Here is a 15,484-nt window from a genome sequence, read left to right as displayed (position 1 = left end):
GAATTTATTACGTAAATCTTTGTTTCAGTGTCCACCATAGGATTTGGCTTTGTTCTGGACATGGGATTTTTTGAGACAATAAAGCTTCTCCTTTGGGTTGTATTCATAGATTGTGTAGGCGTTGGTCTTCTCATATCAACTTTAATGTGGTAAGTACCATAATATTAGTTTTTCAAGTACTGCTGTAGATCCTGCATTTGCTTCCTTTAGAGATAAAGTAGCTGATGTAAATTGAAATGAGATAGATGAATTGAAAGCATGAATTAAACATTTTTTTACTATTGATGGATAGTTGACATACGGTGTTACAGTAATTTCAGGTGTACAACACAGTGATTTGATAATTACATACATTGTGAAATGCTAAGTGTAGTGTCTGTCACCATGCAGTGTTGTTACAATATTACTGATGGCATTCCTTATGCTGTATTTTTTATCTTCGTGTCTGATTTATTTTATAACTGGAAGTTTGTACCTCTTAATCCCCTCCACTTATACCACCAATCCCCTCAACTCCATCTCCTCTACTAGTTCTCTGTATTTGTGAATCTGTTTCTGCTTTTTGTTCATTTTGTTTTTTAGTTTCCACATGTTCGTGAAATCATACCGTATGTCTTTTCTGACTTATTTCGCATTCCTCTAGGTCCATCTGTGTTGTCACTAATGGCAAGATCTCATTCTTTTTTTATGACCGAGTAATATTTCAGAATGTGTGCATGTTTGTGTGTCTGTGTGTATGTATATATTTATACACCACATATCTTCTTTATCCATTCAACTATTGATGGACCCTCAGGTTGCTTCCATATCTTGACTGTTGTAAATAATGCTGCAATAGATATTTGTGTGCATATAACTTTTCAAATTAGTGTTTTCATTTTCTTTGGCTAAATACCCAGTATTGGTATTGCTGGATCATATGGTATTTCTGTTTGTAATTTTTTGATAAGCCTCCATAATGTTTTCCACAGTGGTAGCTCCAGATTACATTCCTACTGGCAGTACATAAGGGTTCCCTTTTCTGCACATCCTTGCCAACACCGGTTATTTCTTATATTTTCGATACTACCCATTCTGACAGGTGTAAGGTGATATCTCATTGTGGTTTTGATTTGCATTTCCCTGATGACGAGTGATATTGAGCAACTTTTCATATTTTATTGGCCATTTGTATTTCTTCTTTGGAAAAATGATCAGGTCCTCTGCCCACTTTTTAATTGGATTTTTTTTGGTGTTGAGTTGTATAAGTTCTTTATATATTTTGGATACTAACCCCCTATCAGATATATCATTTGCAAATATCTTCTCCCATTTACTTGATTGCCTTTTATTTTGTTCATGGTTTCCTTTGATATGCAAAAGCTTTTAATTTTGGTGTAGTCCCAATAGTTTATTTTTGCTTTTGTTTCCCTTGTCTGAGGAGACAGATCCATAAAAATGTTGCTGAGACCAATGTCCAAGACATTAATGCTTATGTTTTCTTTTAGGGGCTTTATGGTTTCATGTCTCATGACTAGGTCTTTAATCCATTTTGAATTTATTTTTGTGTATGGTGTAAGAAAGTGTTCCAGTTTCATTCCTTTGCATGTAACTGTCCACTTTTTCCAACATCACTTATTGAAGAGACTGTCTTCCTCATTGTATATTCTTGCCTCCTTTGTTATAGGTTAATTGGCCACATAAGTGTGAGTTTATTTCTTGGCTCTATATCCACTTCCATTGGTCTGTCCTTTTTTGTGCCAGTACCATACTATTTTGATTACTATAGCTTTGTAGTATGTATTGATACCTGGATTGTAGTATCTCCAGCTTTGTTTTTCTTTCTCAAGGTTGCTTCGGCTATTTGGGGTCTCTTGTGGTTCTGTACAAATTTTAGAATTCTTTGTTCTAGTTCTCTGAAAAATATTGCTGGCATTTTGATAGAGATTGTATTGAATCTGTAGATTGCTTTGGATAGTATGGACATTTTAACAATATTGGTTCTTCCAGTCCATGAAAATGGAACATCTTTGCATTTGTTGTGTCCTCTTCAGTTTCTTTCATCAGTGTCATACAGTTTTTAGAGTAGATATCTTTTATCTCCTTGGTTAAATTTATTCTTGGGAATTTTTTGATACAGTCATAAATGGGATTGTTTTCTTAGTTTCTCTTTCTGCTACTTCATTATTGAAATACAGATTTCTACATATTAATTTCGTGTCCTGCAACTTCACTGAATTCATTGATTAGTTCTAATAGTTTTTTGGTGGAGTCTTTCAGGTTTTCTCTATATAGGGTCATGTCATCAACAAAGAGTGACAGTTTTACTTTTCCTTCCCAATTTGGATGCCTATTATTCCTTTTTCTTGTCTGATTCCTTGATTGCCACGGCTACGACTTCCAGTACTATGTTGAATAAAAGTGACAAGAGTGGACATTCTTGTTTTGTTCCTGATCTTAGAGGAAAAGCTTTCAGCCTTTCACCATTGAGCATGATATTAGCTGTGGGTTTATCATATATGGCCTTCATTAGGTTAGGTACATTCCCTCTAAGCCCATTTTGTTGAGAATTTTTATCATGAATGAATGTTGAATTTTGTTATGATGCTTTTTCTGTATCTATTGAGATGATTATATGATTTTTATCCTCCATTTTGTTAATGTGTATCACATTGATTTGCAGATATTGAACCATCCTTGCATCCCTGGAATAAATCCCATTTGTTGAAGTGAAATATCCTTATAATGTATTGATGAATTTGGTTTGCCAATATTTTGTTGAGTATTTTTGGATCTATGTTCATCAGGGATATTGGTCTACAGTTTCCCTTTTTTGTAATGTCTTTGTCTGGCTTTGGTACCTGGGTAATGCTGGCCTGATAGAACTGATTTGAAAATTTTCCTTCCTCTTCTATTTTTTGCAATAGTTTGAGAAGAATAGGTATTAACTCTTCTTTAAGTGTTTGGTAGAATTCACCTGTGAAATCATCTGGTCCTAGACTTTTGTTTTGGGGGAAGATTTTGATTACTGATGCAGTTTCATTACTTATAATAATACATCTATTCACATTTTCTATTTCTTCCTGATTCAGTTTGGATGATTGTATTTTTCTAAGAATTTATCCATTTCTTCTTACTTGTCTAATTTGTTGGCATATAATTTTTCATAGTAGTCTCTTATAAACCTTTGTATTTCTGTAGTGTGAGTTGTTACCTCTTTGCATTTCTGATTTTACTTATTTGAATTCTGTTTCATTTTCTTGATGACTCTGGCTGAAGGTTTATGAATTTTGTTTATCTTTTCAAAGAACCAGCTCTTGGTTTCATTGATCTTTTCTATTGTGTTTTAGTTCCTATTTCATTTATTTCTACTCTGATTTTTATTACTTCCTTCCATTATCTTCAGGCTTTGTTCTTCTTTTCTCATTTTTTTAGATGTAAAGTTAGATTGTTTGAAATTTTTGTTTTTTCCTGAGGTATTCTTGCTAGAACTTCACTCTTAGAACTGCTCTTGCTGTGCCCCAAAGATTCTTGGGATGTTGTGTTTCCACTTTCATTCATCTCAAGGTATTTTTTTATTTCCTCTTTGTTTTTTGTTGTTGACCCATTGTTTTAATAGCATGTCATTTAGGCTTCACATGTTTGTGTTTTTTCCATTTTTTTCTTACAACTGATTTCTAGTTTTGTGCTATGTGATTAGAAAAGATCTTGATATGATTTCAGGCTTCTTAAATTTATTGAGGTTTGTTTTAAGGCCTAAAATGTGATATGTCCTGGAGAATGTTTCATATGCACTTGAAAAGATTGTGTGTTCTACTGTTTTTGGATGGAGTATTCTGTACATATGTGTTTGGTTTTTTTTTAACTTTTTAAAATTTTATTTTAAAGCATGAGTGGAGGATGAGAGGGAGAGATGGGGAGAGAGAGAGAATGAGAGAATGAATATCTCAAGCAGCCTCCACTGCTCAGCAGGGAGCCCAATGCAGGGCTTGATCCCATAATCCTGGGATCATGACCTGAGCTGAAACCAAGAGTTGGATGCTCAACTTACTGAACCACCCAGGCACCCTATTCTGTGTATATGTGTTAAGTCCATCTGGTCTAATATGTTGTTGACAGCCACTCCTTCCTTATTGATTTTCTGTCTGGGTGATCTATGCATTGATGTAAGGGGGGTATTAAAGTCCCCTATTTTATATAACTGTCAGTTTCTTTTTATCTGTTAGTATTTGCTTTGTGTATTTGGGTGTTCGTATAGTGTATGTATAAATATTTACAGTTGTTATATCTTGTTGGATGGAGCCATTTATCATTATGTAATACCTTCTTTGGTCTCTTAGTCTTTTTTTAAAAAATTTTTTTAAATGTTTATTTACTTTTGAGAGAGAGAGACAGAGCATGAGTGGGGGAGGAGCAGAGTGAGAGGGAGACACAGAATCCGAAGCAGAGTCCAGGCTCTGAGCTGTCAGCACAGAGCCTGAAGCAGGGCTCGAACCCACAAACTGTGAGATCATGACCTGAGCTGAAGTCAGACACTTAACCGACTGAGCCACCCTGGTGCCCTGACAGTCTTTGTTTTAAAGCGTATTTTGTGTGATAGAACTATTGCTACCCAGGCTTTTTTTTTTTTTTTTCAGCTTCCATTTGCATGGAGTATCTTTTTCTATCCCTTCACTTTTAGTCTGTATGTGTCTTTAGCTCTGAAATGAGTCTTGTTGGCAACATTCAGCTGGGTCTTGTTTTCTTACCCAGTCACCTTATGTCTTTTTTTTTAAGTTTTTATTTTAATTTCTGATAGTTAACATACAATGTTACATTGGTTTCAGGTGTACAATATAGTAATTCAACACTTCCATACATTACCCTGTGCTCATCACAAGTGCTCGCCTTAATCCCCATCACCCATTTAACCCATTCCCCCACCCATCTCCCCTCTGGTAATCATCAGTTTGTTCTCTATAATTAAGAGTCTGTTTCTTATTTTGTCTCTCACTCTTTTTTCCTTTGTTTTGTTTCATAAATTCCACGTATGAGTGAAATTATATGTTGTCTTTCTCTGACCTGTTTTGCTTAGCATTATACTCTCTAGCTCCATCCATATGGTTGCAAATGACAACATTTCATCCTTTTTTATGGCTGAATAATATTCCTGTGTGTGTGTGTGTACACCCATGCATGCACACACACACACACGCACACCACATCTTTATCCATTCATTAACCTATGGATACTTGGGCTGTTTCTGTATCTTGGCTATTGGAAATAATGCTGCTATAAACATAGGGGTGCGCATGTATCCCTTTGAATTAGCATTCTTGTATTCTTTGGGTAAATACCCCGTAGTTGATTGCTGGATCATAGGGTAGTTCTATTTTTTTTTGGTTTTTTTATACTTTTTTTATTTATTTATATTTATTTATTTATTTATATTATATTTATTTATTTATATTTTTTTATATTTTTTACATATATATATATATATATATATATATATATTTTAAGTTTTTATATATTTTTGAGAGAGAGAGAGAGCAGGGGAGGGGCAGAAACAGAATTCCAAGCAGGCTCCATGCTAAGTGCAGAGCTCGATGCAGGGCTCAAACCCACAAACCCTGAGATCATGATTTGAGCCAAAATCAAGTCGGATGCTTAGCTGACTGAGCCAAACAGGCTTCCCTTGGGAAGTTCTATTTTTAACTTTTGAAGGAAGTTATCTAGAGTGGCTACACCAGATTGGTTTCCCACCAACAGTGCACAAGGGTTCCTTTCTCCATATCCTTGCCCACATCTGTTGTTTCTTAGGTTGTTGATTTTAGCCATTCTGACAGGTGTGAGGTGATATCTCATTGTACTTTTGATTTGCAGTTCCCTAACGATTAGTGGTGTTGAGCATCTTTTCATGTGTCTATTGGCCATCTCTTTGTCTTTGGAAAAATGCCTGTTCATGTCTTCTGCCTATTTTTTAATTGGACTGTTTTTTGGGTGTTGTATAAGTTCTTTCTATATTTTGGGTACTAATCCTTTATCATATAGGTCATTTGCAAATATTTCCCATTCAGTAGGTTGCCTTTTAGTTTTGTTGATTCTTTCTTTCACTCTGCAGAAGCTTTTCATTTTGATAAAGTCTCAATAGTTTATTTTTGCTTCTGTTTCCCTTGCCTCAGGAGACATATCTAGAAAGAAGTTGCTACAGCCAATGTCAAAGAAGTTACTGCTGTTACTGCCTGTGTTCTCTTCTAGGAGTTTTAGGTTTCTAGTGAAACCTCAGGTCTCACATTTAGGTCTTTAATCCATTTTGAATTTATTTTCATGTAGAGTGTTAAGAAAGTGGTCATTCTTTTACATGTAGCGGTCCAGTTTTCCCAATACCATTTGTTGAAGAGACCATCTTTTTGCCACTGGATATTCCTTCCTGCTTTGTTGAAGACTGACCGTACAGTTGTGGATTCATTGCTGGGTTTTCTATTCTGGTCCATTGATCTATGTGTCTATTTTTGTGCCAGTACCATACTGTTTTGATCACTACAGCTTTGTAATATAACTTGAAATCTAGAGTTGTGATACCTCCAGTTTTGTTTTTCTTTTTCAAGATTGCTTTGGCTATTCAGGGTCTCTTGTGGCTCCATACACATTTTAGGATTATTTGTTCTAGTTCTGTGAAGAATGCTGTTGGTGTTTTGACAGGGATTGCATTAAATGTGTTGATTGCTTTGAGTGGCATGAATATTTTAACAGCATTTGTTCTTCCAATCCATGAGAATGGAATGTCTTTCCATTTCTTTTATCAGTCTTTTCCATCTTCTTTTATCAATGTTTATAGTCTTCAGAGTACAGATTTTCCACCTCTTTGGTTAGGTTGATTCCTAGGTATCTTATTATTTTGGGTGCAACTGCAGATGGGTTTTCCTAATTTTTCTTTCTGCTGCTTCATCGTTGGTGTATAGAAATGCAACAGTTTTCTGTACACTGATTTTGTATCCTGCAACTTTACTAAATTCACTCATCAGTTCTAGAAGTTTTTTGGTGGTCTTTCAGGTTTTCTATATATAATATCAAGCCATCTGCAAACAGAGAAAGTTTTACTTCTTCCTTACCAATTTGGATGCCTTTTATTTCTTTTTATTATTTGCTGTGGCTAGGACTTCCAGTACACCCTGTGAGTTTTGATTGGAGCATTTAGACCATTTACATTGAAAATAGTTATTGATAGGTATGGATTTATTCCAATCTTGTTAGTTTTCTGGGTGGTTTTGTAGTTCTTTATTTTCTTGCTGTCTTCCTTATAGTTGATGACATTCTTTAGCGTTATGCTGGATTCTTTTCTCTATTTTTTGTATATCTGTTAAAGGTTTTGGTTTGTGGTTACCATAAGGTACATATGTTAACATTCTGTGTATATTGCAGTCTCTACTTAAAGTTGACGGTCACTTAAGTTGGAACACATTCTAAAAGCACTATATTTTTATGTCCCCTACATATTTTATGTCATATTTTACACCTTTTGTTTTTGTTAAGTCTTTTAACTAATTTTTAGATGTAATTGGTTTTACTACTTGTCTTTTAAGCTTCATACTGGCTTTATAAAGTGATTAATCTACTACCTTTATTGTATGTTTGCTTTTACTTGTGAAATTTTGTCTTTCACATTTTTCTGTTTATGGCCTTTTCCCCCTTGCTTAAAGAGCTCCCTCTAACATTTCAAGGCCAGTTTTGTGGTGGTGAACTCCTTTAGGTTCTGTTTGTCTGGAAAACTCTTTATGTCTCCTCCAATTCTGAATGTTTACCTTGCTGGGTTGAGTATTCTTGGTCGTAGTTTTTTTTCTTTCAGCACTGTGAATATAGCCTGTCATTCCCTTCTAGCCTGCAAGTTTCTGCTGAAAAATCAGCTGATAGCCTTATTGTGCTTCTTTTGTACATAAATAGTTGTTTTACACTAGCTGCATTAAGATTCTGTCTTTATCTTTAATCTTTGACATATTGATTATTAGTTGCAATGGTATGAGCCTTCTTGGGTTGATCTTGTTTAGGGCTCTCTCTGCTCCTGGATGACCTAGATGTTGGTTTCCTTCCCCTGGTTAGGGAAGTTTTCAGCTGTTATTTTTTCAGGTACATTTGCTGCCCTTTCTCTTTTCCTTCTGGGATTCATATAATGCAAATGTTAATATGCTTGATATTGTCCCAAAGATCCCTTAATCTATCCTTATTTTTGTTTTTAATTTTTCTTTTTGTTGTTCACCTTAGTTGCTTTCCATTTCCTGCCTTCCAGATCACTCTTCCATTCTTCTGCGTCCTTTAATCTGCTGTTTCTCTCTAGTGTAGTTTTCATTTCAGTTACTACATTCTTCAACTCTGATTGGTTCTCTTTTATATTTTCTCTCTGTTGAAGTTCTCACTAGGTTCATCAAACCTCTCTCATTTCAAGTCTGGTGAGTATGTTTTTGACCATTACTTTGAACTATTTATCAGGTAGATTGTTAATCTCGTTCTTTGACTTGGAGTATATTCCTCTGCCTCCTTATTTTGTTTTAGTTTAGGTATTTGTGTCTGTGAATTAGGCAGAACAGCTACTTCTAGTCTTGAAGGATTGGATTCATGTAGGAATGTCCCACATGCACTGTGTATGCCTGCTGACTTTGGCCGGAGCTGTAGTGGGCCTGGGCCGGGGTAGGAGCTCTGGGTGTTGTACATGGGGCACACCCCAGTGGGAAATCTGAAGCTGAAGTGGGCGTGGGCCCGGGGTGCCCTGATGGGACAGTGGAGTCGAAATGGGCTCAGGCTGGCAGGGGGGACTCCCGGGGCACTGTGCACAGCAGGAGCCCTGGTAGAATTGGAGCTGCAATGAGTGTGGGCTAGGTGTGTGGGGTTTACTGAAGTGCTGGCCAGTTAGGACATCATACCCTGTTCCAGTCAGAGTGATCAGGTGAGGTGGGGGGACATAAATGGTGGCACTCACCAGCCCGTTTGGCCACAGAATATATTCCCACAGGCCTTGGCATTAGGCAGAGGGTTAGGTTTTTTTAATATTCTGGTTGTCTTTTAAACCACTGCTTTTTGTGTGTGCCTCAGTGGGGCTTGGGCTGGTGTGGGCTAGGGTCCCAGGGTTCCCTGAAGTGGCCGGCCAGCTATCTGTGCTGTCAGTGTTGGCTTTGGGGGAGGGAGGAGACATCAACAGTGGCACTTGCCAGCTCTCAGACCACTGGAGACCGATTCCTGAGATTCCAGCTGTTTGGCAGATGCTCAAGGGCCGGTTCCTTTAAATTCAGGTGGCCCTTGTAAACTGAGGCTTTTTTTTCTATGCCCCACAGCTGTGGAATCTGTTCCTGGTTCTGTAGCTCTGTCCCTCCACACTGTAGCTGGCAGCATCAGGGGTGGGTGCCTGTTACTGTGTCTCTGTCTGGTCCTTCTCTCCTTTGTTGTGCAGAAACTGTTGTCAGCCCTCAGTTTTTTTCCCCAAAGGAATTAGTCTAGATGTTGGTATAGATTTGGTGTGTCTGTGGAGGGGAGGGAGTTCAGGGTCTTCCTCCATCACTATCTGGACCTTGTCTCTTGAAAGCATCTGTTTTGACTGTCAAGATGATTATAACTTGCCCTCCTATGTCAGTGTTTGTATCAGAAAATACTCTAAGGGATGGTCTGTATTGTCAAAGTGCAGCAAATAAGTGAACTGAAATCATGATCATCTCATATTAACAAAGTCCCTGGTTTTGCAAAAATACGCAGTTAGCCAGTTCTGCTTAGGTTGTGTGGATGATGGCACGATTTCCTCCTACATTTGTCAGTGGGTCACTTCTAGATGTTTAAGCTATAGAGGATTATTTCATGGAATCTTACTCTGAATATCTGACATAAATGAAATACATTTGAAAAAGGATTTCTTAAGCTTTTGGTGCCTTCTTGCTCATACACACACAGGTTTTACTGAACAGGTACGCAGTCTGACTTCTGGGTTTGGTTTAACAGCAGTAGTGTACTGGTGTAAGTGTAGAAATCCAGCATTTGGTTTTTCCGTTTTCTCAGAGATACAGGCTCCTCTGTGGTTGGCATGCCAGATAAGGGGAATGGATGTGTCGAGTGAGTTCACAGAGGGCCAGCAGTTGAGTAGAGGTTTTGGTCATGTGTATCAGAGAAAACACTATGGAAATTTTAGTCACAGATGGGCCTAGGTTCAAATGCCAGCTCATTTACGTTAATTTAGTCCCAGTCTCCTCTTTTGTAAAATGGAGTTAGTTATCTAATTTTATTTGAAAAGATTGTGGTATGAAAAGTACCTAGCAATTTTAAACAGAATTTTAAACAAAATCCTAAGACTGTAACCTCTGATGCTACGAATGTGTTGTTTTCATTTGTAACTTCTGACTAGTACAGGTTTTGTATGTGCTTGGTAGTCAGGACCCTATGTCATCAATTTAGAATTCTAAAATCTGGCTTAAAAATAATACTAACTAATGTAAGTCACGCATTCATTATGAAAATACTCATGAAAAACATGGTATATGAAACAATTCCAATAAATAAGGCTTTCAAAGGAATCGTTTGTAGCAAACATGGACTCTGGAGGGCCACAGAAGCCAAGTCATCCTGGAGTTCAGCACCTTTACTATGAGTCCATATTACAGTTTCGGTTACATAGAAAAGGACTGTTTATATTTTTGAAAGCTTACACTGTGTTGTGAATGGTGTTAGAAATATGAGTGATGACATGTGGTTGCTGTACTCCCAGAGGCGCCATAGGAACCAGCAGGAGGAGGTGTTTGGGGGAGATGGGATCGTTGATTCCTGGTACCAGAGGCACAGGCCCAGAAATGAGGAACAGCATGCTGGGTCTGGTAGCACAGGGTGACACTCACCAGTGTCAGGTGAGTGTGTGGAAGGTGTGTGGCCTTCAGTGCCGTTCAGAAGAAAGAATTGGACTTTATCTCATAGCTTGCATGTGTTGGTTGGGGAGTGGAGAGAGGTGGGGAACTTGGAGGCTTTAGGGTAAAGATTTAGGAAAAACCTCTTCTGTGGCTGTGAAGGAGCTGAAGAAGAGTGGCAAGGCTGGATTTGACTGTGGGGGCACAAATGTAGAGCAGGCCCAGATAGTGTAGGGAACTCAGGAAGAAAGGAGAGAGAGATGAATCAGAGAGCATCCTGTGGTAATCAGGTATGGTGAGAGGAGGGAAGAGTGGGGAGGAGGCAGAGGCCTCCTGGAAGAGAGCCTGCAAGATTTTTGGCTCAGAAGTGACGGATGAGGATGAAGCATTCCATGTTGGACATGTTGAGTTCGGGTGGCTTGAGGATTTTACTGGAGATAAAGGTACAGTAGACACTGGGGTGGGGGACTCCGAACCTACTACAGTCTGGGCCAAGATGAGGACATGGCTGGCATCATTAATGCAGAGGTGGGGGGTGGAAACCACAGATGTCTGAGCTCTCTCAGAAGGAATGTCTGTGTTCTAGAGATAAGACTGGGGACAGAAGCCCGGAAGGCGCTCATGTAAGAAATAAGCAGAGGGGTAGGAGCAGCAGGAGGATCACAGAATGCATGGGAGCTCTCGGGTAGTGAGCTGGATAGTTATTCTGTTTTTTTTTGTTTTGTTTTTTTTTTTAATGTTTATTTATTTTTGAGAGACAGAGAAAAACAGAGCATGAGCAGGGGAGGAGCAGAGAGAGAGGGAGACATAGAATCCAAAGCAGGCTCCGAGCTGTCAGCACAGAGCCCAACGCAGGGCTCGAACTCATGAACTGTGAGATCATGACCTGAGCCGAAGTCAGGTGCTTAACAGACTGAGCCACCCAGGCGTCCCTTATTCTGTTTATTATAATGGCCCGTGTTCTTAGCTAAAATGGAAGACGTGTTGGTAAGTTAGAGTTTGTTCAAAGTTGTATTGATATTTTCAGATAACCATGTACAGGACTGTTTTATTAGTATTATATACCTCTTAGTTTTTCTTTTTATTTCCACAGTAGGCATAGCATTTTCTTTACCCTTGAAATGAAACCATACACATAAAAGTCCACTGAGTTTCTGCAGATGATCCTCTTTGTTATTTTCCTTCGAAGGTCTAATTTTCTGTTACCTGGGCATTTTACTTTTCAGTCACTCATCATTTAACCGAACTCATAGGCCATGCTGTGGAACCAGTGACAGTTGTTCTTACGGCTAGATCTGTCACTGGCCGCTTTTTCCTTCCTGGTTCCTCCGGATTTCTGGACCTTTTAATAGAGGGGTGACCTTTTGGGTGTTAGGCCTTGCACCTATTCTATATCTACATTCTTTCTTTGGGGAGGGTGTCATTGAGGCCCATGCCTTTCACTATCTATACATGGATGAGTATCTCCATTTCCGACCTCCTCTAAATTCTAGATTTCATAGACTTCTTCATGTTAATAGGTATCTTCAGCATAACAGGCCCAAATCCAAACTCCTGCACTGCCCCAGACCACTCTTTCTGCAGTCACCCCACTGTAGTTAATGGCAACTCAATCTTCCATTTGTTTCAGGCAAAAATCAGTCATCCTTGACTGCTCATTTTTTATCTTACTCTACATGCAGTAAACACATCCTCCTGGCTCTGCCCTCTGGTGTAGCATTTCCTGCATGTCACCATCTCCTCTGCTATCACCCCTGCTCATCTCTTACTTGCAGTAGCCTCCCAGCTGGTCTGTTTCCCCTCTTGTCTCTGGAGTCTATTCTCAGATCGGCAGTCAGAGGAACCCCGTCCAAACAGTGAGTCAGACACTCTTCTGAGAACTCCAGTGACTTCTTATTTCATCAAGAGTAAAAGCCAAAGGTCTTAAAGTGGTCATAGGCTTCATACCACCTGGCTCCCTGCTTCATTTCCTACTACTCTTCTCGCTTGTTCCAGGCACACTCGTCTCCTCATCCACGCCTCACACAGGCCAGGTACCCTGCCACCTCCTCTGTCCTCCACCACCTCCTCCACCTCTGTGTTCGGACTCCCCTCTGCCTGGAATGCTCTACCCCAGGTAATTCCCTCCTTGCCCTTGGTCTTGACCCAGATATTACCTTCTTAGGACTATCCTACTCAATATCACATTTCAACTATTTTCTATCCTTCTTTATTGCTTAATTTTTCTGCATAATGCCATCTGACGACTCTAACTAGATCAAAGGCAGAGATTTGTGTGTTTTGTTCACTGCTTTATCTCCAGTATCTGGAATAATGCTTGGTACACAGAAGGTAGTCAGTAAATATTTATGGAATTAACTTTATTGTATCGTGAAAGAAATTTTAACTTTGCTCTTTAGGTTTATCTCTAACAAGTATTTAGTGAAACGGCAGAGCAGAGACTATGATGTGGAGTGGGGCTATGCCTTCGACGTGCATCTGAATGCTTTTTATCCTCTCCTAGTCATTCTGCACTTTATCCAGCTTTTCTTCATCAACCGTAAGTAGCAGGTGCTTCTCAAATGATCGTGAAAAGTCATCACTGTATGTACTGAAGAGATTCAATGTATGCATCTCTTCCACAGATGTCATCCTGACAGACACCTTTATCGGATATTTAGTTGGAAATACCTTATGGTTGGTGGCAGTTGGCTATTATATTTATGTAACCTTCCTAGGATACAGTGGTAAGTCACAAATCGTTTTGGTTGACTGAAAACATAACTGGGAGAAGGGAAAAGTTGCTGCAGTAGTAACACAATTGCTTACTTTTATATGCATTGCCTCATTTAATCTTCACAGTTAGATTTACTTAACCCCATTTTTCAGATGAGGCCACAGAAATTGAGTAACTTTCCCCATGGCCTTGCAGCTGCAAAGTGGCACGGCCGCTCTATAACAGATTTTGTAATTCTGAGGAACCACGTTAAACCATATTCAATATCTCCCAAGTTACTTGCAGAAACACACGACCTGTTTCCTTTTCTCCCTGGCTTTCTGTTTCTTGGTCCCAGCTGCCAGTTAGAGTGAGGCACGGGCTGGGTCTCAGGGATGCCCATGAGGTATAGAAACCTTTACAGGCCTTTCAAGGTGTTAAAAAAACCTTTGCCTCACTTTGGTTATACGATCACTTTATGGTTCTGCAGATGGTCACAGATCAGGCCCAACCTCCACTGATTGGAGGATGTGTTTGCAAATTTACTCTTAGATCCTGCTAGAAGCTTATTTTTCTTAGTGTGAATGAGAAATTTACTCAGTTCTTCCTTTCTCGTCACTCTGAGTGATTAGGACCTTACTGTAAATACCCCTGGTGCTCATGTACAACTGGCTCTTCTGGCCCTTCCTACCCCACCCCCATAGGCCGCTTTGCCAGGGACCACATAACCCCCTCAGATTGTAACACCTTGTTCTGGGCATGGGGAGTCCTTTCTCCAATCCAAGGGACAGGTTTGTGACATGTTATATTTGTAATGAATTTTCACATTTTCAGAAAGTTTTAAATTGTGATTAGCATACTGCAACATTGTGGTTTCTCTAAATGGATATTTGCTCACTCTTGGCAACTCCCTCCAATTTAGTTGTGTATGGCTCAGTTTCACTTTGGGGGCTTCCTAGAGGAGAGATGTTCAGGTTGGGATGCATGTGGTAGGGACCCACTAAGTAACTATTGAGCAAAAGGAAACATGGATATCTGGGGACAGATTTTGTATCTGAGAGTTTTAGCTTTTTCCTGAAGCCTCGGATGCTTACCGGCTGAGCTCTCCCCTTCTCAAGGTGGAGGTGTGATGCTTTGTATACTGGGAGATCTCAAATAGCTCCGTTATCTTAGAGGCTTCTGAGGCAGTCACCTGTTTAAATCCACCACCGTCTTCATTAATATTTGTGATGTTTTGTCCCTTACTTGTAACCTGTCTGAAGTCCCGAATCTGCTTCTCACTAGGCTTTTGTGCTGAAATAATCCCTCGTCCTGGTTTCTTCACAGCTGTGAGGAGGGGGCAACACAGTGAGAGTAGCCTGTTCTGGCTTTAGAGCAGCATCTCCTGGCTCCAAAACATCTTTTGGCTTTCTTTTTGGCCCCACCTGTTGTAATAAGAGCTTTCAGAATGTTCATTAGTCATATTTGCTTTTTTTAAAAATTGAATCTGGATTTGTTTCTTTTCCAGCATTGCCATTTTTGAAAAATACGGTAATTCTTCTTTATCCATTTGCACCTCTCATTCTGCTCTACGGCCTGTCACTAGCACTAGGATGGAACTTCACGCACACACTGTGTTCCTTCTACAAGTACAGAGTGAAATGAAAGCGGGTGGTGAGACTATCCTGCCTTCCCTGCGCAGCAGGCAGTCTTGGGGAAGTGAGATTTCTCCTGAAACTTGTAAATAAACCATCTTTGTAGATACCTTCAGGGTGTAAAGTTTGCAAGTTTGAAGAAATATATATGTTAACACTATTGTCAAGTACATTCCTTAAAACTAATTAAATGTACATTTCTATAATAAATATTTTTTAAACTAAAGTTTCACCTGTTTTTTGAAAGAATAACCATTTGGAGGACATGGGGATAGTCATGTGCTCCTCATCACTGTTCCAAGGTACTTAGTGTGGCCCCATT

General features: G+C 39.2%; 1 protein-coding gene across 2 annotated transcripts in view; it reads left to right on the top strand.

Moving 5' to 3' along the window:
• Window positions 1-15,388, top strand: part of UNC50 (unc-50 inner nuclear membrane RNA binding protein) — an 18,034-nt gene extending 2,646 nt beyond the window's left edge. For both annotated transcript variants that reach the window (XM_027072633.2, XM_027072635.2), the window contains exons 3-6: window positions 29-149; window positions 13,233-13,372; window positions 13,458-13,559; window positions 15,036-15,388. In XM_027072633.2, the coding sequence (XP_026928434.1) occupies window positions 29-149; window positions 13,233-13,372; window positions 13,458-13,559; window positions 15,036-15,172 (500 nt within the window). In that variant the 3' untranslated portion in view covers window positions 15,173-15,388. The remainder of the gene's footprint in view (window positions 1-28; window positions 150-13,232; window positions 13,373-13,457; window positions 13,560-15,035) is intronic.
• The last annotated feature ends 96 nt before the right edge of the window (window positions 15,389-15,484 follow it).

Source organism: Acinonyx jubatus, chromosome A3 (genome assembly GCF_027475565.1).
Source record: "Acinonyx jubatus isolate Ajub_Pintada_27869175 chromosome A3, VMU_Ajub_asm_v1.0, whole genome shotgun sequence".
Taxonomy (NCBI): Eukaryota; Metazoa; Chordata; class Mammalia; order Carnivora; family Felidae; genus Acinonyx; species Acinonyx jubatus.
This window is presented reverse-complemented; position numbering and strand designations above follow the sequence as displayed.